We start from the raw sequence: 22,895 nt of genomic DNA, 5'->3' as shown, positions 1-22,895 counted from the left end.
TGGAGTTATAGAAAAATGAAGTTATGGCATTTGCAGGAAAATGAGTGGAACCTGAGACCATTATGTGAAGCAATTTAAGCCAAACTCAGAAGGTCAAAGGTCTTATGTTTTCTCTCATATGTGGAAGCTAAAGAGGAAAAAGGAAAAGAAAGGTGGTGAGGCAGAGATCTAATGAAAATCAAAGGAAGATCACTAGAGAAAAAGGACCAGGGGGCAGAGAGAGGGAAGGGAGACAGGAAGTGCTGGGGAATGACATGGGCCATATTGCATTATTATATTGTGTATGTACAAATATGTAACAGCAAATCATTATGTACAACTATAGTGCACCAAAAAATGTAGAAAGAGAAAAAATAATAATCAAAATCAGAGAAAATGGTGAAAAATCCTTCACGCTAATAGAAACAAGTGAACATAAGATAACGATATGGAGAAAATAATTATTTCAAACAATATGATCACAATATTCCATGCCTGGGATATAGCCTAGGGACAAAAATAACTGCAAAGAAATCTCAAAATGTACCAAGTAGGTTTATATTTTCAATTACATTTTTATATGTATATTTTTTCTATTTGATCTTTTTAGATCTACGTGACAGTAAATTGTATTCTGACATGTTATACAAACAGGTAGTATAACTTCCCATTCTTGTGGTTGAACATGACGTGGAGTTACACTGGTTGTGTATTCATATACCAACATAAGAAAGTCATGTCCAATTCATTCTACTGTCTTTCCTATTCCCATCCCTCCTCCCTTCCTTCCATTCTCCTTTGTCTTATCCAGTGAACTTCTATTCTTCCCTTCCCCCAACTTATGGTGCGTTAGCATCTACACATCTGAGAGAACATTCAGTCTTTGTTTTTTTAGGATTGACTTATTTCACTTAACATGATAGTCTCCAGTTCCATCCATCTATTGGCAAATGCCATCATTTCATTCTTCTTTATGGGTGAGCAATATTCCATTCAGTAACTATTTTAACATCTTAATTTTGAAACTATTTTGTATGCATTATAGGAAAAGACAAATAAATAATTATGATAATGTTATTCGGAAGCAAGACTTCACTGAAAAAGATACATAAATACAAAGTAAAAGAAAGTTTAAAAATCCTAAATATCATATTTAAACTAGAATTGTCAATATGAATCTTGATTTAATTTTTTTTCCCTTAAGTCTATATAACAGATTTAACTCTGCACAGTTGTAATAGTAAAAAGCACACCTTAGTACTTAGGCCTTGAGTTCTAATGCCATTTCTCCACTTAAAAAAACTTAAGACCCCTTTAAGAAGCAGCAGATTCTAGGCCTAGAGCAGGGAAATCCAAATGAGCATAGACCACAATGTGTCAAGAAATAAGCAGGTGCTCAAAGAATAACAAGGTTATAACTAAAGGGTACAAGAGCCAGTTTGAAGGGATTTCACTAACTAAACCTAGAAATATCTTTTTATATACTGAGGATTGAACCCAAGTGCTCTTAATCACTGAGATACATCCCCAGCCTTTTTAAAATTATTATTATTATTTTGAGACAGGGTCTCCCTAAGTTGAACAGGGGCTTGCTAAATTGCTGAAGCTGGCCTCAAACTTGTGATCCTCCTGCCTCAGCCTCCTAAGTTGCTGGGATGATAGGCACACATCACTGAACCCAGTTAAATCTAGAAAATTTTGAGCATCAAAAAGAATAATGATTACCAGCAAATAAAATAATTTGTAAGTTGAGTCACCAAAAACAGGTGGTGAATGGGTGAGATCTTAGCAGAAAAAAGGAAGCTAATAAATAGGAATGGTAGGACTTAATTTCCTGCAGGCATCATTGATAAAGGTTGAAACTCTGCTAAAAGTCTGTTAAGGAAAAAGATAAACACGTGTTACAAAAGTATAACCCCACAAATTATCCACAAGTACAAAATGAGAGACAAGGTTTCTCTACCTGGACCAAGTGATTGAACATCATCACACCATTCTCATGCCTCATCTGCCATGTTGGTCAGGAGGTGTGATGTCATCCAAGATACATAGCACTTGGGAAGATTAACTTGCATGTCATCAAACTTCTAAACCTAACTTCTGGTTTACAGGAAATACAGAGGAGGGAGGAATAAGTTTAATGACAGCCCAAGAAAACAAACAAATCCAATCCAGATTATGGGACATTCTTTTTTAAAAAAAAAAAAAAAAAAAAAAAGGTCTCTTCAACAAACCTATGTCACGGGAAAAAAAAGTAGGGCAGTCTGTTCTAGATTAAAAGATACTGCAGTATAGAAAGCTAAATGCAATATTTGAACCTGTATTAGGTCCTGGTCCAGCGTAGAAAAACTAGAAAAAATTGGGAGGAAACTTGAAGATGGATATAACAGATGATAGGATGTAATCACTATTCATTTTATTTAGTTAGGATAAATAGAGTTATGTGAAATAATGCTCTCAATCTTAGAAGATAACGGATTAGTATTTAAGGGTGAAATTTCATGATGTCTGCAAACTTCAAATGTTTCAGAAAAAGAGAAAGAAAGCAAAAGCGATTACGGCCAAATGTTTAACCTATTTTGAATCTAGATAGTGCATATCTTATTGTTCTTTTAATTTTTCTACACGTTTAAATATTGCAAAATAAAATGTTGGAGGTTATATGTAGATATATTAAAATAACCTTAGAAATTAAAATTAATCATTAAAACGATATACTATGTATTAAAATCATATCACGTGCATACATATCTATCGATGTATGTGTATGAATTAAATTCTGTATTTTAAGAATAGAAAGCACTCTTTATAAGGGCAAAGAAAGCAGCTTGAAGTAAGGCAAAAATAACGATTTACTTTCATACTACTTAACACAATTCCATAGTAAGGAATCTAAACATACTGGTTAATGCTTATGCATGTACATACGCACACACAAGATCTTCTTGAGGAGTGCCACTTAACATGCAAAGGACCCCCATTAGCTGGGAGAACATAACATATTTTGCTTGCCAAAACTCTGAAGGAAAAAGATTTACTAACATTGGCCTTTTTTGGGCAAAATTTCAACCCACTATTAGAAATACAGGTAAACATGGCCAGAAGGCTTTTTTTTTTTTTTTAAAGTATTTAAATTCTTGGAAATACAGCCTTTTGCAGAGAGGAGGAGACTATGCCCTTTCCCTCACTTTTCTAAAGAAAGAAATCTTTACTTCCTGTCTTGGAAATGCAGTTTTCAAATCTTGTCTTGCTGTCCCCAGGTGCTGACTCAGGGATCATGGAGACCTGAGCCGGGTTCACACCTGCTGGTAAACTTGATTCTTCACTTTGGTAGTTGATCTATAAAAATCATCTGGGGAACTTGAGAACCAGTGTGGCAGGTCAGTTGACTCAGAATGTGTGAAACCCTTTGGTCAGCACTGACGGCGTGCCTACTGTATGTAAGGGCTGTTGTGCACCCCAGTAAAAGGCTAAAGGTATTCAAATCTGACTATTACTTTCTGATTATTCTCAAGATAGCTTACAATACAGGAAGGAAGATAGGAAATAAACCCAATTTGCTTAATTCAAGGCATACAATCAGCATGATTTGGGTGTTACAACAAAAGCTAAGCAGATTGATTAATTAATATAAACAAATTGAATGCAATTCAACAGCAAGTGTCACTTTGATGCCTTTAAGAGGTGTGACCTGTCACGCAGTAAAACTACCTATGGAACACAGAATTCTGTCAACTCAAACCAGGTAATAAAAGTTTAAAAGTGGTTTAGAAAGAATTTCCTGAGGACGTGGAAGATATGTGGGAAGGGAGGTGAAAGAGGAAAAATATCACCTGGTACATGGCGTGGTCCTACTTACTGGCTTGTGAGAGCTGGCTGGTCACTTTTCAGTCAATCAGTGGGAAAACAACATTATTAAAAATTAAACTGTCAATTTGTAATGAAATAAGTATATTAAAACCAAAAGCTGAAAACACTCAAAATTAATCACTTGCTAATTATTTTTCTGCATGTCTACATTCAGTGCCATTGGGGTAATGTTGTTGTATCTGCCTGGAGGAAACACTCATGGTGGCTGGTGAGCACCTCTCTCCTTTCTCTGTATCCAGTGGTATCACATTGGCAAGCTGAAGTCAGCCCTGGTGGCGGTATTTACACCCCAGGAACTGGCAAATATGAGACGAGAGCCTTCTTTTTCCAGGGGTAGAAACAAGTAATCAACTGTCAAACATTTACTAGCACACCTGCACTACTGGTATGGATAACCCAAAAAAACAATCTGTGATCTATAGGCAACCATGTCCCCTAAGAGGGAAACCCCTACTTTCAAAGGTCAGTTTCTTTCTTTATTGTGAAATTTTTATTCTTTTGTCTTAACCGTGGCAATGGTTAACCAAATCATTCCATTTATTACTAGCTTTGTGTTAAATTCAGATATAGGATTTTCCTTAATATGTATTACAAAAATTTCTGAACATGCAGCAAATTTGAAAGAATTTTATAAAGAGTACCTATATACCCACACTCATTTTCTGCCATGAAACTTTACCTGACATCATTACATTTCACCTTCTATTCTTCCCTCATATACAGATTTTTTTAAATTACTTGCCAATGTAATGGGTATTACTACTTAGAGAATATGGTGTATTAGAGGATCTAATTATTTAGTATTATTGTTCTGATTTGAAACATCTCAATAAGTACTTGATTTTAGACTTAAGTTGGAAACAATGAAAACTATTGAGATATTTAAGAAAATTTAAGACTCATCATTTAACCTTGATGTATTCAAAGTACTAGAGTTATTTAAGAGTTAAGAAAGATTTGTTTATTATAATCAATATTTGATATATTTAAAACATTTCAAAGCATTTCATATGTACAAATGCAGTTAAAAATTTAGAGCATTTAAATAACTAGTGTTTAAGTGTCAATAAAAATAAAAGATCTCCTTAAAAGTATTAAAACTTTGATTTATAAATAAAATAATAAAGTACATTAGTTGACCTTAATAATGTCACAGAAAACTAAGTTTTTGATTTTTGAAGGTCAAATGAAATATTACATTAAAAAAAAAAAACAGGCTGGGATTGTGGCTCGGCAGTAGAGCGCTCATCTAGCGTGTGCTGAGGCCCTGTGTTCGATCCTCAGCACCACATAAAAATAAATAAATAAACAAATAAAAGATATTGTGTCCAGTTACAACTAAAAAATAAATATTAAAAAACAAACAAACAAGCAGACAGAGCAGAGAAGCCACTATAATAGACAACAAAAACAGAGGTTGACAGACTGTTTAAAGGGTTGGACACCAGTCTGTGGTTTTATTGGGAGGTGGTAGAACCTTTAAGAGGTGGGGCCTAATGGGAGGAAGTTAGGTCACTGAGGCTGTGCCCTTGAAGGTGATACTGGGACCCCAGCCCCCACACCTGTCCCTCTCTCTTTTCTTCCCCACTGCCACGAGGTGAACAGTTTCTTTCACCATGTGCTCCTGGTATTATGTGTTGGACCACCATGGGCCAAAAGCAATGAGGCCAAGCAACATGGACTGAAACCTCTGAGTCAAAACAAATCTTTCCTCTTTAAAAGTTGATTACCTCGGGTGTTTGTTATAGTAACAGAAAGCTGACTTATGGTTTAGATGTGAGTTGTCCCCCAAAAGCTCATGTGTGAGACAATGCAAGAAATTATTGGGTTATGAGATCCTTAACCCAATCTGAATTAATCCCTTGGTAGGAATTAACTAAGGGATAACTGAGGACAGGTACGGTGTAGCTTTTTCTCTTCCTCTCTCTCCTTCTTGGTGTAATGTCTTGAGCCACTTTTCTCCACCATACTCTTCCGCCATGATGTTCAACTTCACCTCAAGCCCCAAGGAATGGAGCCGGCTATCTGTGGACTGAGGCCTCAGAAACCATGAGCCCTCAAAACAAACTTTTCCTCCTCTAAGTTTTTTTTGTGTCAGGTCTTTTGGTCACAGCAGTGAAAAATACTGACTAAAATGCTAACAAACATTCATGAGAGGAGAGAGGCTAAGTGGCTCAGGTCCCACAGATAGTATTTCTAGGACTGAACTCTTTGCTTTTCCCTGTCCCCAAACTTTAAACTATTAAAATACCTTTAGTGTTTGATGGGAGAACATTCAAATGATTTTTAAAACCTATAAAATTTCAAAATCCAATTAAATGATGAAAAAAGTCACAACTTAAGGGATAGGGGAGAAGAGTGCTTTTTATCAAGTTAGGATAAACAATAAGGTAGGGAAACATCTAGAACCCAGGAGAAATTGAAGGCAAGGCCCCTCTCTTGCTATGTCTTCTATCTCAATGAGGGGCATTTCAGGGCTGGAGTTGTGGCTCAGAGGTAGAGCGCTCGCCTACCATGTGTGAGGCACTGGGTTTGATCCTCAGCACCAAATAAAAATAAAATAAAGATATCATGTCCACCTATAACTAAAAAGTAAATATTAAAAACATCTTTAAAAATGAGGGGCATTTCAAATCCCCCTATACGTCCAAGTCAGACACCTGAGATCTCAGTGCCCTGACTCTACCCTCTCACGCCCCCAACCCCCAGCACCTGGTCCTATCATCTCTCTCCTTGGAAAGCTGTAAACCCATGCTTTCTCTTCTTCCCACCCAACTGGTGTTCTTCACTCACATCTAGGCTGTAACTGAGATGGCTCCCACCTGTTCCTGCCTCCCATCCCCAGCATGACCCCAGTCCTAATCTCTCTCCAACTTTCCAGAGAGATCCTATCATCTGTTCTGAAATATCCCTCCCCCAGTTAACTTGCAAAGTCCTAAATCCTGCAAGGGGCACAGGACACTTTCACCTTCTCACCTCTCCTGAGGTCTCCGACCCTCCACCACCTCTTCCTCCTCAAAATCTACCTCACCAACACGTCAGCACTCAAAGTTGCCTCTTTGAAGGAGACATTTCAACTGACCCGTGCCTGAATGATGAGAAGGAGCGAGCCACCGGAGAACTGGGGAAGTCATTCCAAGCACAGGAAGAGCAGATGGAAAGTCTAGGACCAACCCTGGAAGACCCACTTCCCTCAGGATTTCGCAGCGCACACACTGGTAGTGGGAGTCCACCTGCTCTTTGACCCTGGCTATGTTTTCCCTTCTGTCAAGAATATGCTCATTCTCATCCTTCCCACAGCCATCTCCTTCCTTCCCACCCTTCAGGGCTCAGGTTGGCCAGCCTCCCTTGTCCCCAGTCTCTATCAGTGTCCCCCTCTTCTGTATGCCTGGGCATCCCCTTCTTCTGTACCAGCCGTTATGGGGCCTCTCTGCCCCCTAAGACTCTCAGCTCTTTGAAGTCAGCATCTGCATTTCAGCCGCTGTTTATTCCTAGTGCAAAACCCGAGCACACAGTGGGCCCTCAACTCAGGTTTATGTCTGGTCTCTTTGAAAGAAACAAGAATGTGGCCCAATCCTCAAGAATATCAGTAATAATAAATGCTGGCGAGGATGTGGGGGAGCATCCTTGCCTCACTTACACACTGTTGGTAGGACTGCAGACTGGGATAACCACTTTGGAAAGCATTAGGGAGATTCCTCAAAAGCCTAGGAACGGAACCACTAGAGGCCTCAGCTATTCCACTCTTTGGAACTGGAATCAGCAGACTATACGATAGTGACACACACACGTGCCAATATTTATAGGAGCACAATTCACAATAAACAAGTTATGGGAACAGCCAAGGTGTCTGTCACAGATGAATGGAAAAAAAGAAAACGTGGCCTGTATACACATGGAGTTCTACGCAGCCATGGCGAAGAATGAAATCATGTCATTGGCTGGTGAAGGGACGCAACTGGAGAACATCAGGCTAAATGAAATAAGCCAGACTCCGAAAGTCAAGAGTCGAATGTCTTCCTCTCATGGGCAGAAACTAGACAGAAATAAGGAATTTAAAGGGGGCGATCTTATGAAAAGAGAAGGCAGAACAGTAGTGCCCAGGAAGGAGACAGAGGGAGACGGAGGGAAGGAGGGCAGGGGACTGGCCTAATGATGCTAAGTGCACGAGAGAAGATATCACAATGGATCCCACTTTTCTGTCTCAAGTATAAAGCACCAATTTTAGGAAATAAATAAATAGTAGGAAAACTAGTTGAGTAGAGAAGGGAGGACAGGAGGGTAAGAGGAAGTACTGCGTATGAAATGGAGCAAGTTATGCTGTGTGCCTATATGAATATGTCACATGAGCCCACTATGACGTATAAATGTAATGCACGGCGAATTTTTTAAAATTGGACCCTAGGCATCCTCCTCCTCTCTTCCATGTGCTCCCTTGCATTGGGACTTGAAGGAAGGTGGACAGGATTTGGACAAACAAGAGATCTTTAGGGAGAAAGGCAGGAGTCCAATGAGAAAGTAGAGAAGAGCTGGGCCTGAGGGGACTCCAGAACAGGATCCTGCAAAGAGAGCACACACAGAGACGTCTGAAGCTCGGATTTGTTCGTTCCTCTGGCTTTTACTGAGCTGCCAGGATGATTTGCTGAGCAGTTACCACCCTAGATCCCGGTGGTAGGGCAGTAACTCCTACTTAGAGCTTGCTGACTTCATGTCAGATTTACTCCTCTGAAATTTATGTCTCTTAATGCTCTAAATCCTCACAACCATTGCCTGCAGCAAACGCAGTCGCCGTGGGATGGGCAAGGTAGCAGAGGCACAGAAAGGCGAAGTGACTGGTGACTTCAGGTTCATAGCCTGAAGTGACGCCCAGATATGAAGTGCCTGGCTATGCTGTTGGGCTGTTGGACCCCAGGCCCCACGACTCCTGGACCTGCATTCTAATGAGTGGACTGGATAACAAATAAGCAAACACAGGAGAATTTCAGGGCATGAAGTTCCTATATTCCAATGCAATATAGGAATTCCACCAGGGATGTGGTGGAAATGTGGTTCAGTGGTAGAGCACTTGCCTAGCATGTGGAGGGGCCTGGGTTTAACCCTCACTGCGTGCACACACACACACACACACACACACACACACACATACACACAAATGGCAGAAAGTGACCATGGAAGGTCTGGATTGGGTAGTCATGGACAACTCCTTTCTGAAGGAGAGAACTAAACTAAAATCTGAAGGATGAGAAGGAGCCAAACACAGGAGAGCTGGGGGAGATGATCCAAGCACAAAGGCTAGGACCCACTTCCCTTGGGATTTCACGTTTCACCTTATTTATGGGAGAAATTTCATGGCTGCTTATTAATGGGAGAAATTCCACGGCGGGTGCTGCTTTGCAGGGTTGAGGACTTTCCCCTGCCAGGTTGGGGTGAGACAACCTGTGGGAAGGCCCTTTCTGTGGCCCCTACAGCTGAGTGCCCCGGAGGAGGGTGGTTTGGGCCTTGGGCACCTTATCTCCAAGCCGGACAGACTCACGTTTTGTTTGAAGCTGTGGTTCTCGGAGCATTCGGAGTCATCCTGCCAAATATCTGTGGTGTTCACTAGGGTCTGCCAAGTTCCCCGAGCCAAGCAGTGTCTGTAGGCTCTTCCTGAGCTCTCTGAAAGTAAACAAAGCTCTAGAGGAAAGGTCAGAACACACAGCCCATCCCCTGAGCACGCTGGAAGGCCCTCACCCTGGCCACAGAGCTGTGGAAAATCCCAGGGAAAGGGATTTTTTTTTTTCTGTTTCCCCCTTTGGGGGCTCATTAGCATCCTTACTGTTTATTTGGGATAGAAAGAAAAACATGAAAGCCTCTCGGTTTCGTAACAAACCATGATCCACTAATGTCTGCTGTGTTTACCCCAAGTCTCCGGAGTTAGAACAGTTCCTGGTGACTCAGAGATGTGATAACCCCTGGAAGGTACAGCCCAGCTGGGAGACACTGACCTGGGCTCCTGCACTTGCTCAGTGGTGCGTCACTTCCTGATACCCAATGGGCATGAGGCGGACAGACTGGGGCTGAAGCCTGATGTGTCACCTAGTGAGTGGGTGTCCTGGGCTCAGCCCTCCCTCTCTGTGCCTGCAGGTTTCTTCATCAAGAACTTGAACCATCATGGCGCCACCCTCTGGATTTTGAAGGAGGATTAAATGAGTGTGTGTGTGTGTGTGTGTGTGTGTGTGTGTGTGTGTGCAGATGATGGGCAAATTGTTCTGTCCACGCTGAAGTTACTACCACCTGGAGGGCCAGGATCTGGACTTGCAAAATGAGAAGTGGAAATCTGCTGGAGTTTCCTAGACCAGACCCTGCACATCACAGTCCAGCAGTAGCTATTTTCTGCATTTAATCATTGGGTACCCACATAGTACATCCACCTGCCCAGGCGACAGTTTTGCTGGGGTGTCTAAGTGACATCTCAAACAATAGGCCCCAAACCAAGTTCTTCATCTTCTCAAAACCTACTCCCCCTACACTCTTTCCCACCTTGCTGGATGGCAAACCCAGCCTGCCAGTCCTCTGGCTCCAAGCCTTGGTGTCATTCTGCCTTCTCTCTGTCTCCCATAGCCTTCCCCTGCTCCATTAGCTAACCGCCTATACTTTTCAAATATATCCAGAATGTGACCACTGCTTTTCACTGCGTCCTTCTCTCCTAAGTGGAATCATCATCTCCCTTGGAAAGATGTCTCCTCTGACAGTTCTGCCCCTCCTATCTGTGGATGGCCTAACAATCAACAACCTGGATAAGATGTCCGTGGCATCATGCCAATATCTACTCACTATCTTCCAAGGACTTGAGAACACATCAGTCCTTTCATGGCTCCTACAAAGCCTTGTCAGACTGGACCCCCAAATCTTTCTGCCCTAACTTCTTATTGCTTTTCTTCCCCTTCCACTCAAACCCCATTTGCCTCCTTTTCTTTTTGAAACGGACCACCCATGCTCTCCACCAAGGGCTTTGGCACCTGGAAACACTTCCACTATTGGCTAAAACCTTTACCTCCTTTAATTCTTCACAGAGACACCAGCTTGTCATTGAAGCCTTCCCTGACTACTCAACTTACAATCACCACCCACTGCTCCCCTCCTGTGCTCCCATTCCTTCCCCCAGCTCTAACTTGTGTAAAATGTATCACATCTGTACTTACCAATGATGCTCACTGATATTTTGTCTGTCTGTCTTGCTAAAACATGAGTCCTACCGGAGAAGAATTTTACGCTGTTTTGATCATTACTATATCCCAGGTGTTTATGAATAATGCCTGGCATTCAATCGATGCTAAATAAATATTTGTTGAATGAGTGAATGACAATAGTTCCCTTGACACTTGTGTTCTTCATGCAAATCATAATGCTCTACGCTGCGCCTGCTAGGATGAACCTGGCAAACTCAAATTCTAGGCAGGAGATTGCGAATAAAAAGCGCCATCCGCCATCACAAATTCTGGCAGAGACGGCACAGGTTAGAGAAGAAGCCTCAGGAAAGCAGAAGGCCATTGCACTGTGGAGAGAATTGCTGGAAGAATTTTCTAGAAGGATGAAAGATTTAATAAGGTGAGAATTAAAGTTGAATTTATTGATGTGGGCAGAACATTTGAGGGGGGCATCCTGCACAGACGAGTGAACAAAGACACTGGGTGCCAACCACTGGGAATCGTTTGGCTGGAATGGCAGAAAAATTGCAGGGGAGTCGGGGGAGAATGATGGACAGATCAGCAGGGCCAGGTTACAAGTCAGAGATGCCATTTATAGGTGTTGTAAAGGGAACCAACATAACCTCCTGATTGGCGTTTTTAAAAACCTTGTGCAGGGTGGTTGGAAGGGGTCAGATCTGAGGCTGGGGACGAGGAGGTTGGGAAGCCACATAGACAGTGCTGCTGAGCCCCACCAAGGTACCAACAGTGGGGCATGGGAGGGAGGGGAGCCAGAGGACCAGCTACCATGGAGCCCATCCTGAGTTGGAGAATTATTTTCCTCTTCTCTATTTCCCACTTCTCTCTTTCTCCCTCATTTTCTATACCAACTAATAACAAGTCTCAACTATTCTGCCTCCAATATTTTTCTTTGATCTTTCTCCTTCTTCCCAACTTCTCATCTCTGCCTGATCCCTTTGCCTGGACCACTGCAGTAGCTTCCAGATGCACCTCCCTCCCCCCACCCCCACTCCCCAGTGCAACAGCTACCTGCTGTCAATGTTGTCCTCCGTAACTACCAATCTTATGTGTCCTTCTTATGCCTTATCACGTTCTGGGGCTCCCCATACTCTTCCCCATACAGAGGAGAGTGGAAAACCCCTCTTGGAATACACTATTTCTTTCACAATCAGTCCCCAGCCTCACTGATCAGTTGTAGAGGCCAAGAAAACCTGTATTTATTATCTCACCCTCTTCCAATTTGAATCCTAAAGCTCATTCCTTTAAAGAATGCTTCTGCATCCCTTTACATTTGTAGAGGTTCTTCTCCAAACCCTTCTATCGTCTTCCCATGCCCTTTTTACTTTAGGAAACCGTGTGGTTTCTAAAGTTTTAATGAGAAAAATACTTTAGGAATCGACTTGGATTCCAAAGACCTAATTGAGTGGGAGAGTCACTTCCCATATTTTGCAAATCGCACTGCCTTTAGTACATTCCAGAAGCCCAGAACCTACTTCTTAAAAAGAAACCTTTAACTCAATTTTCTTGTAAATGTGGAGTTTGGATTCCTGCTTTATCCTAAAGCTCCTGAGAAGGAACAGATGGTGAAGCTGGGAGGTGGTGGTCATTCTCTGCACCCCTGAGGAATGTGTGGACGTTTGGAAGCTGAAAGACCGTGAAGGAATCCAAGGGCCTCCATCTTTGACTCAGCTCTAGCTCCACCTACAGAGCACCTGCTAGATGGCCAATTCTAGGTGTTCCTTCTCATTTGTTCCTCAAAATAATCTTAAAAGTTAGCTATTCCTCTCTTTCCAGACAAGGAAACCACCGTTCAGCGGGCTCCAGAAACTTGTTCAGTCTCAAGAGTACAAAACAGAGGGATTGAGTCTTAACTTCAGAGTCCAACTCTGCATCATTGAGTTCCTTCCACTTCACTAAGCTGTCTCTCATGGGAACTGTTTGCCTACATCATCCAGACCCCTCTGTCCAGCCAGTTCTCTAGTACCTTCTCTCCCAGCCTCCCTAAAAAGCTCACAGCCTCATGCCTCCTGGATTGATTCCACCTGGATTTCATTAGAGAACAGCTCCATAAAATATGTCACTAACTCTCTCACCCAGAAGTGCATCTTCCTTTTAAGCTGCGTGTGTGTACACACAGGCACCCACACATGAACGTGCATGTGCACTCACTAGATGCCTCATATATTAAAACCAGAGAACCACTGAGGTGATTATCTATTGAACTGACATTTCTCAGAGGCTCACTCTCACCTTCTTTTACCTAGAGCTTCATAACTGTATATATTACCAGTTTTAGCTGTCCTTATATTTGTGCATGGCCTTGGTCATAGGTAACAGAATTCTAACCAGTAATTGCTTCTAGAATAAAACGACCAAGACGTTGGGCTTCTTGGGCAGGGATGGTTTCCTGAGTAATATTTACTTGCTTTAAACAGGATTGGGGTCAGCTAAGTGGTTAAGTGCTCACTCAAATCCCACGGCACTTGAAAGTGCCAATTCAATGGTCCTTCCATCGAAAGCTGATGCAAGGGAAGGTTGAAGTCCTGCCTCTGCCTGCTCTCCATGACACTGACCATTCTTAACCCGGAATGCAGTCAGATTCTGTGGGAGCCAGGTCTGGACTCTGTCATTTATGAAGTCAAGAGAGATGCTGTATAAATGGAACGCCTAAGGATAGTAGAATTTCAGCAAACAAGAGAAGAAGATGATATATTACCAATAGCTTAGAAGAACACCTTTGGGGCATGGGGAAAGGACTTAGGAAAAGTAGTTGGCTAGAGCCTTCTCTCTAATTAGCATCCGACGAGTTTATCCAGGAGGGACTAGCCTTGAAAGAAATTGTCAGAAATTAGTAAGTTAGGCTTATTACCTTCATTCCACCAAGGTAGATAGGATGGGCAGGGAACGGAGACATTTCCAGGAGAAGAATGAGGCCAGCACACATACTGATCAAAGGTTCCATTACAAAATATGCCTAGGGAGAGAAGAACGAACATCAGTGTTTGAACACAGGGCCTCTTATAGAAGCAGAAGGGGCCTGGATCCTAAAGCCCACCTTGCTACTGAAGGAAGCTATGTGGGCCTCCCTCTCTAGATATGTAAAAGATGAAGAATGATTTGGGCAGCAGAGGAATGCAGCCCCAAACATGGTGCCTTTACCTACTCAGTTTAACCCCTAGTCAGTTAGGGTAATGTCCATGTCATGCTAATTTTGCTTTATGTGAACCAAACTCTCGCAGAAACTCTGGGTCAGAAGGACACTTGGAGGTCCAGCCAAAAAGCCTTAGGTTCCATAATTAATTTGACTAAATAATTGTCAAACCTTCCCCAATTAGATCCCAGAACACACCTACGATGAAATATGCAAAATAACAAGCTGATTTAAGGACATCTGTGGGATCTAGGTTCCTGGTCACATATTCATAATATGACACAAATTCAAACTACAACAATTCAGTCGACAAATTACTCATGATTGAAGACTTAGGCAGTGAGTGTGGCAGACAGCTTTCATCAAAGAGGGCTGCATCCATACGCATCCCATGTCATGTTACTTTATAGTGAGAAGTGGATTTATGGTCACTCTCCTTGAGCCTGGGGCGAACTTTGAAACTGTCTCATCCAACTGAGCTTGGCAGAAGTGATGTAGTGTGACTTCTGAAGCCAGGTCATACAAAGTGATATGGGCTGTGATCAGGCTAGCCCTTAGGAACCCAGCCATCTGCTGTAAAGAATCCCAGGCCATGCAGATGGGCTACCAGTTGCCACTTGACTTTCAGCTGAGAACCAGCATCAGCCAGTGGACATGGGAGGAGGCTTTGGGTGATTCCAGCTCCCGAGTTTTGAGTCTCTCCGCTGAGCCCCAGGCAGACATGGCTGAGCAGAGACCTGTCAGGCCCACTGTGTCCAGTCTGATTCCTGATCCACAGGAACATTGAGAGACACATGATTATTACTATTTTAAGCCACTAAGCTTTGGGGCAACTTGTTACACAGCCACAGATAACTAATACATGTGCTTACCAGAAGGTTTCTTAAGTAAATCTTTCAGACACTTCTCTTTGTACTGAGCCCACTTCCGAGTTGTCTCCTCAAGGAGAGATCCTGTGGCCTGAGCAGACAAAAACAAGGGCACTCCCAGTTAGCTGCAAGCTCATATGTAGCCCTTTTATCTCATACCACAATTCTCAAATCTTCCCACTGGCAAAATGCCCACAAGATGGCGTCACAAGGAGATTTGGAGTGGAGGTACGAATAGATATCTCCCCAGGGACCTGGACATGACATGGAACCACGTTCTGGGGACAGGCAGGGCAAAGCCAACCAAAGGGTTCTTTGTTGCTCAGGGCGCAAACAGCGACCAACCTAAGCCAGCCCAGGCCACACACAGTGACAACTAATTCCAATAGCCATGGTAACGGCTCCCTGGAGCACAGCCTAGACAGTACCAAAACATGGACCTATGTCTCTGGGCGTGGCAAAGGTTCAGCCCAAACTGCTGGTAACTGGACAGGCGAAACACACAGGACCCCAGGCAAAACTTTGGACTGTGGAGAACCCTGGCCACATGGCCAGGACAAAATGGCAGATGAGTTCCACTTCCCACATTTTTTGCAGGCTTCCCATTGGTCCTTTCATTGTCACTCAAACAGAGCTTTTGATCCCGCCTCCCAGCCACTAACCTGTACTTCCTGCTTCACCCAGATCTACTACTGGAGCTACACAGAGCCTACATTTTACTTAAGAATGCTCACCTGTAAATACTAAGGAAAGATATCTTTTTTTCAGGCAAAATCTGATTCCACAGGCTTCTATGTTGCCCTAAGCCTGACTTGCCCTCAAAGCTAAATAACTTGATTTTTTTTAAATCCCTTAACAGCTTCCTTTGAAATCCTTCCTTTTTGAAGACACAAATTGGGTGTCAACCTACTTTATATACAAACTGAGATATGAAAAATTGTGGTATATATGAGTAATAAGAATTGAAATGCAAAACAAAGTACATGTATAAAGACATGAATTGGCATGAACATACTTTATACAAAGATATGAAAAATTGTGCTCTATATGTGTAATAAGAATTGTAATATATTCTGCTGTCATGTATTTAAAAAAATAAAATCAGTTAAAAAAAAGAAAAATAAATAAATAAAATCCTTCCTTTTCTTCTCTACGGTTGTTACTAAATAATGTTACATTGATGAGAGATCATTCATATGCTTCTTGTATTTTGCTTTTAATTTTGGAGATTATGAGGATGCATTTTGCTTGCCACAGGTACAAAAGCCGGCATTATGAGATCTTTTCTCACAATATTCCTATACCAATCAAGAAATCCTCATTCTTCTCATTCCTGACTATATAATTACAAAAAAAGAGTAAATGTATACACAAGGATTTTATTTTAACCACATCATGTGATGTCACTAATATAAAAAGTGCATTACTAGTCCAAGGTAAAATAAATGGATCCAAATACTTTTAAGAGCCACATGGTTTGATGGGGCTTATTTTTAAATTCCATGGTTATATAATAGTAACTTATAGCTTTATTCATAATACATATATTTCCAGTTATTTGGATAATCTATAGTCCTTAATTCATAGAATAGTTAACATATGTCTATTTGTTTAATTAATATATATCTATTTGCTGCTAATCATTTTCCTTCAGCAGAAAACACATAATTTATATTTCTTATACATGCATTTATCTGATGTTCTGCCTTTTAGAGTTACAGATATTTGAGATAAATGTATTTTACTGTAAAATACCTATTTCAAGATATAATACAACCATCAAGTAATCTCTAATTCTCAAATTACTGTACAAATTTTTATAAGATGGTAAACAGAAATGATTCTGTCAACAAAAATGTGTAAGGGCTTTACTTATACTTTCACTGAGATATTTCTTCTTATCAAGGTACAATAATTTGTTTAGATTCAAAGATTTACATAAATGGTTCCAAAGTATAACCAAGAAAAAATTCTAAAAGGACAAGAATATACTTCCACAGAGAGGAAGCACACCTTGGAGGTCCTAAGAAGAAGAAAGAAATCATCTTTGGGTAAAACAAGGTCTTTATGTTCTAGATTTTAATGATAAAAAGAATTTCTAAATAAGGAAATCCTCATATCATTATCTCGACAGATGATATAGAAAGTTAAAACAATTTAAAAAACAGATTTATGTATAACTGGACTGACTATAATAATTTGAACTGATTAATTCTAGGATATTTCAGACTTTTCCCCCAGATTTTATTATACTAATATGAACCAAGATTTTTTCCATAATTTGACACGTTAAAGACCTATTAAAATGTTGTTTATTGGGGCTGGGGATGTGGCTCAAGCGGTGGTGTGCTTGCCTGGCATGCATGCGGCCCGGGTTCAATCCTCAGCACCACATACAAACAAGGATGTTGTGTCTGCCGAAAACTAAAAAATAAATATTAAAAAAATTCTCTCTCATTCTCTCTCTCCCTCCTCTCTCTCTAAAAAAAAATGTTGTTTATTTCCATTAAGTAAGGCCTTTATTTGCCTAGTGATTCTTATTAAGACAAGGATTAATTTTAGTGAATAAATTCACATCCTTGATTAAACAAAAAATATTTTAAAATGATGACTTAAATTCCAATTTTGACACTTCCCCTTGGAGGCTAAAATTGACTGATTCAAAGACATCATTGAATGTTTATGGGATTTAGGGGAACATTTTATTAGAATTGGTGTTCTCCAAATTAAAGTCATACATTAGTTTTGAACAATAAAAGTGTAAGCTTTGTTGGAAATTCATTTGTAGTATATAAATTCTCTAACTGGACCTATAATCCATGAAACATTGTAAGACTTGTATATTGCTCCCTACACTGGGAAGTAACCTTGATCATATTTTCTAGAAGACAGTCAAGAGACACCTATTTAAAGGATAATATTCTGAAATATAGAGATATTTTGAGACCTTCTCTGCCGCAGTCCGGCTGCAGCAAAATAACCGGGGGGTGACGAATAACTTGTGTACATTGATACAGCAGGAATAGGAGCCATTTATTGTAGGACAACAGAGCTATTTATACATTTTGCACAGCTTATCTTAATTAGCATAAATTAGATACATCAGTCAACCAATAAGGAATCTCCACACTTAATGGCTCGCTTTTGTTACTTCTCAAACCACTCCCTCTGGCATTTTGCCAGGCACCATCTAGACTTGTTTATGAACTCTAACATTTCTCTGGTAAAATACCACATGTTATTTTGACTTGTCTACAGACCTTAACACTTCTCTCAGGAAGAAATGAGGGTTCCTTTTAAGTTGCCCATTTACATGTAATATCAAAATGAATTAACTAGTCTACATACTAAAAAATTACAATGTTAATAAAAGATATCTCATTTTCATATTTAGTCTCAATTACTACTAACAGAGAAGGCCTTAAAAAATTACCTACTAGGAAAAAAGATCAAAGGGGACCTCGCAAACTTAACATAGACCAGAATAAATTCAGGGAGATTTTCGAGAGAGCCAAGTTCATGTTATTGAAATATTTCAAAATTTATGCCAGATACCTAACCCTATCTACAGAGATATTATGCTATTACTTATGTAAACTTTAAAATAGAGGACCATCTTAAAAATGGTTTTAAAGGAGATTTATCTTAACCATGTCCCAATAACACCGAATAGGAACAAAACTAATAGTCTATCTGAAGCACAGACAACTCCCCCAAATTTATTACTATCCAACAGGTAAACAGAATACCTAAAATATAATTTTAGAAAGCCTTTATAAAAATCCTACTATTTTCATAGGGAGATTTAAAGAGACAATTCAGCACCTTAAACTTATAGAGAGCCACCCATTTTCAAAAGATGAGTTTATCATCCAGTTAGCCCTCATCATTCCAAGGGATCTACAGAGGTTAGTTAACATAGTCAAGTTTGGATGTTACGCCATAGTTGAATGGAGACCAACGAAGGAAAGGAAAGGTAAACATACAGACAGAAAAAAAAATTAAAATGCTAATCTTACCCAAAGACAAATAAACCTTCTGGTTAAAAATTTTACTTCTTTTCTAAGTTATAAACAGATTTTTGGAAGCCTCTAAACATGGAATCAGGGTCTTAACTTTGAGCCCCTGTCAACAGTTTGTCACTGAGGAAAATAACCCTAAAAATAGTTACCCCTAAAATATTAGACAGACAGCCATAAATAAATCAGCTCAACAGCCAGTAGCTTATTTTAATAATAAATTTAACATGATAGAGCTTTTCTCAACTTCAATAATATCAGATGATGTCCTATATACATTGATATTTTTGAAATTGGTAAAACCATAAATTATACATAATTATTAGAGCTAATTTTACTACATTAAATAAAGTTATTAGGATGCTCATAAAACTGTTTCTTTATACACAAAGATTATTTTGACATGAGATCCCTAAAAATGTTATTACTAGCTCAGTGTTATATAAAATTCTAAATTAGATCACTGTTTTAAACAATACTGTTGACTTGTTTTTACCCATTAATATTTGGGATACTAACTCCCCATACTTAGGTCAACATTAAGTTTGATAACAATAATGACACTTTTTCATGGATTCATAGATTAAAAAAAAACATTCATTTCTCTATTTCATTCTTTATTAATGGTTAAAAAAATCTTCTCTAGGCTTATTTAACATATGTACTTCCTATTTTAGATAGATGTCTATATTTTTCTCATGCCCACCACTCCTAAGTTTAAACTCTGTCTCACTTCATTCCAAATTAAAATAGCTAATTGGAGTTCATCTGAAGCTAATTTCAAAATATAGATTTTTATTATATTCTTCATTTTTAATAATTTTATTAAAGTCAAAAATTAAATCAGGGGCTGGGGATGCGGCTCAAGTGGTAGCGCATTGGCCTGGCATGCACGAGGCACTGGGTTTGATCCTTAGCACCACATAAAAATAAATAAAGATATTGTGTCCACCTAAAACAAAAAAATAAATATAAAAAAATTAAATCATACATTAATAAAACTTAGGTTTCTAGTCACCGTAGTCCCTCTCCAACTTACTGATGTTGGATTTAACATTGCTAGTAGATGACTTTTGTCAAAATTCAGAACAAATTAAGTATGGTAAATCTTTTCTTATTATGCAAATATTTTACTATTATCTATAACTTTAATGACTTATGCCAGGCCTTTGCTCTATTTTATTAAATTTTTAAAAAGTGGGGGAAACAGGACCCCAAAAACATATAATAGATCTTACATAATATTTTTAAAATTTTTCTTAATTGTGTACTGAGAGTCTTACTGCTGCTAATTTAATAAGTTAAATCAAATTTCAAAAGATAGAGTTTAAACCGGTCATCATGGAAAGGTTGAAAATCCTGACACAGAAAGATAAATCTCCCAGCTGCAAAGTTTACAGTCATGCAGCTTCACGAGCTTGTCACGTATGTAAAAATTATGAACAAACTTCTATGGACCCATTTCTCAGGTCCATTTTTTAATGTGCAACGAGGATTAAAAAGTCCACCCAAGTAACTAGATTAATTATACTGACTCTAATGGTCACTTATACCCATATGTTGATCTTATGGTAAACAGACTGTCTGGAAGTATCTTTTGAGAAAAAGACAGCATATAAGAAATCTAAACCAGCTGATTATGCTGGTCCTTAGAAATTAAGACTATATACATCTGGACAATTGTCAAAATAGAATTTTCCTATACAGGCCAGTTATTTTCATAGAATATCCACCAATGTATTATTGCCCTAATCCTTCTACAATAGAAACTGACGCCTTTTCTCAGTGGATGGATTGTGCATGTCTTGCCTGTACAACATGAGCTGTCTGGAAATAATGGATATATTTTAGGCTGGTCTCCTAAAATTACATGAGGGTCCTAGAAACCTTAATCCTCAGGGAGATGGCACCCAAAAGGATGTTTTGATGTTTGACATCTGCCTTCAGAATTGTTACATTATTGACAGACCTTAAATGTGAGAATTAAGAGGAAAGATGATTAAATATCCTATAACCTATAAAAGGTACAACTTGCCTAAGTTTATCACTAGTTATACTAGAGAAAAAGGACACTGATCCTTCATCAACATTCCTTTGTCCTATTGCCACCTAGCAGGCTGAGGTTAACATTCAGGCCTTGAAACAGGTGCATGCCAATTAAGCAGACCTAGGCAAGCTCTTGATCTCATGATCCTTGAAGGGACTACTTAAAATATTATTCATTGTTCCTACATTACTGCTTTTTTTTTTTGCTATGTCTTGAAATGCACAACATGTGAATTTTCTTAATAGTTTGACTTAAATTACTTCCAAAATCCTTCATAGTCAGATAAGTGCTGATGGAAGGACTGAAACTAAGTTAGAATGCTCTAGAAGCCACTGTAAGGAATAGGGCGAATGAGCCCTCTGCTCTATGGTTTGTGGAAAGGCTTAAATCATTCCAAATAAAAATATCAGTGTTACTATAGCCAAACACTATGTTTCCTGATAAAATTGGAAAAAGATTAAGAATCTTCTGACAAGTGTTTGGCAGAGTAATAACAATAACCTGGATCTTCCAAAGTTAATTAAATGACCTTAACCCTAAATATGCTGAAAGAGTCTATAGGGTATATTATTGAAATGATATGTTTTCTACTAATTCCTTTTGTGTTTCAATAGTAGATCATGACAACCTCGGACCAAAAATCCAATGACTGGAAGATAAAATTCCCCAATTGCCTTTAGATATTAAAAAAAGGGGAATATGTTGGGAGCTGCTACTTAGGAACCGAGTGCCCAGTATTTCTCTGTCTGTATGTCATTATTTTGTGCCATCCCAATTCACCTGGAGTGACTCTCACTGGTTTAATCATGTGTTCCAACACTTAGAGAATAATGATATCCATCTCATTTCACCATCCTTTTTACCCCCAAGTGCTCTCCCTTTCCCTCCCACCTCTCTGCCCTATCTAGAGTTTGTCTAATCCTCCCATGCTCCCCCTCCCAACCCCACTATGAATCAGATTTCTTATATCAGAGAAAATATTCAGCATTTGGTTTTTTGAGATTGGCTAACTTCACTTAGCATTAAATTCTCCAGTTCCATCCATTTACCTACAATTGCCATGATTTTATTCTCTTTTATTGATGAATAATATTCCATTGTGTATATAAGCCACATTTTCTTTATCCATTCATCTACTGAGGGATATCTAAGTTGGTTCCACAGTTTAGCTATTGTGAATTGTGCTGCTATAAACATTGATGTGGCTGTGTCCCTATAGAATGCTGCTTTTAAGTCCTTTGGGTATACAACGAGTGGAATAGCTAGGTCAAAAGGTGGTTCAATTCCCAGTTTTCCAAGGAATCTCCATAATGCTTTCCATATTGGCTGCACCAATTTGCAGTCCCACCAGCAATGTGTGAGTGTGTGTTTTCCCCCACATCCTCTCCAACACTTATTGGTGTTTATATTATTAATAGCTACCATTCTGACTGGAGTGAGATGAAAGCTTAGAGTAGTTTTGATTTGCATTTCTCTAATTGCTAGAGATGTTGAACATTTTTCATATATTTATTGATTCATTGTATATCATCTTCTGAGAAGTGTCCAGTTCCTTGGCCCATTTATTGATTGGGTTATTTGTTTGTTTGTTGTTTGTTTTTGTTGTTGTTGTTTTGGTGTTTAGCTTTTTATTTATATACTCTAGAGATTAGTGGTCTCTCTGATGTATGAGTGACTACATTTTGCTCCCAAGATGTAGGCTCTCCCATTCGCCTCACTGATTGTTTCTTTTGCCAAGAAGCTTTTTAGTTTGAATTCATCCCATTTATTGAT

At 39.5% G+C, this 22,895-nt stretch overlaps 1 protein-coding gene across 1 annotated transcript in view; it reads right to left on the bottom strand.

Annotated features, from left to right (window-relative positions):
• Glp2r (glucagon like peptide 2 receptor) overlaps window positions 1-22,895 on the bottom strand; it is a 79,756-nt gene that overhangs the window by 46,380 nt on the left and 10,481 nt on the right. The window contains exons 2-4 of the mRNA XM_005332872.5: window positions 15,060-15,147; window positions 13,906-14,010; window positions 9,383-9,504 (exon numbers count right to left, since the gene is read on the bottom strand). Of these exons, the coding sequence (XP_005332929.1) occupies window positions 9,383-9,504; window positions 13,906-14,010; window positions 15,060-15,147 (315 nt within the window). The remainder of the gene's footprint in view (window positions 1-9,382; window positions 9,505-13,905; window positions 14,011-15,059; window positions 15,148-22,895) is intronic.

This window comes from Ictidomys tridecemlineatus, chromosome 3 (genome assembly GCF_052094955.1).
Source record: "Ictidomys tridecemlineatus isolate mIctTri1 chromosome 3, mIctTri1.hap1, whole genome shotgun sequence".
In the NCBI taxonomy this organism is placed as follows: Eukaryota; Metazoa; Chordata; class Mammalia; order Rodentia; family Sciuridae; genus Ictidomys; species Ictidomys tridecemlineatus.
Note: the sequence above shows the minus strand (reverse complement) of the source record. Positions and strands in the feature narration are given on the sequence as shown.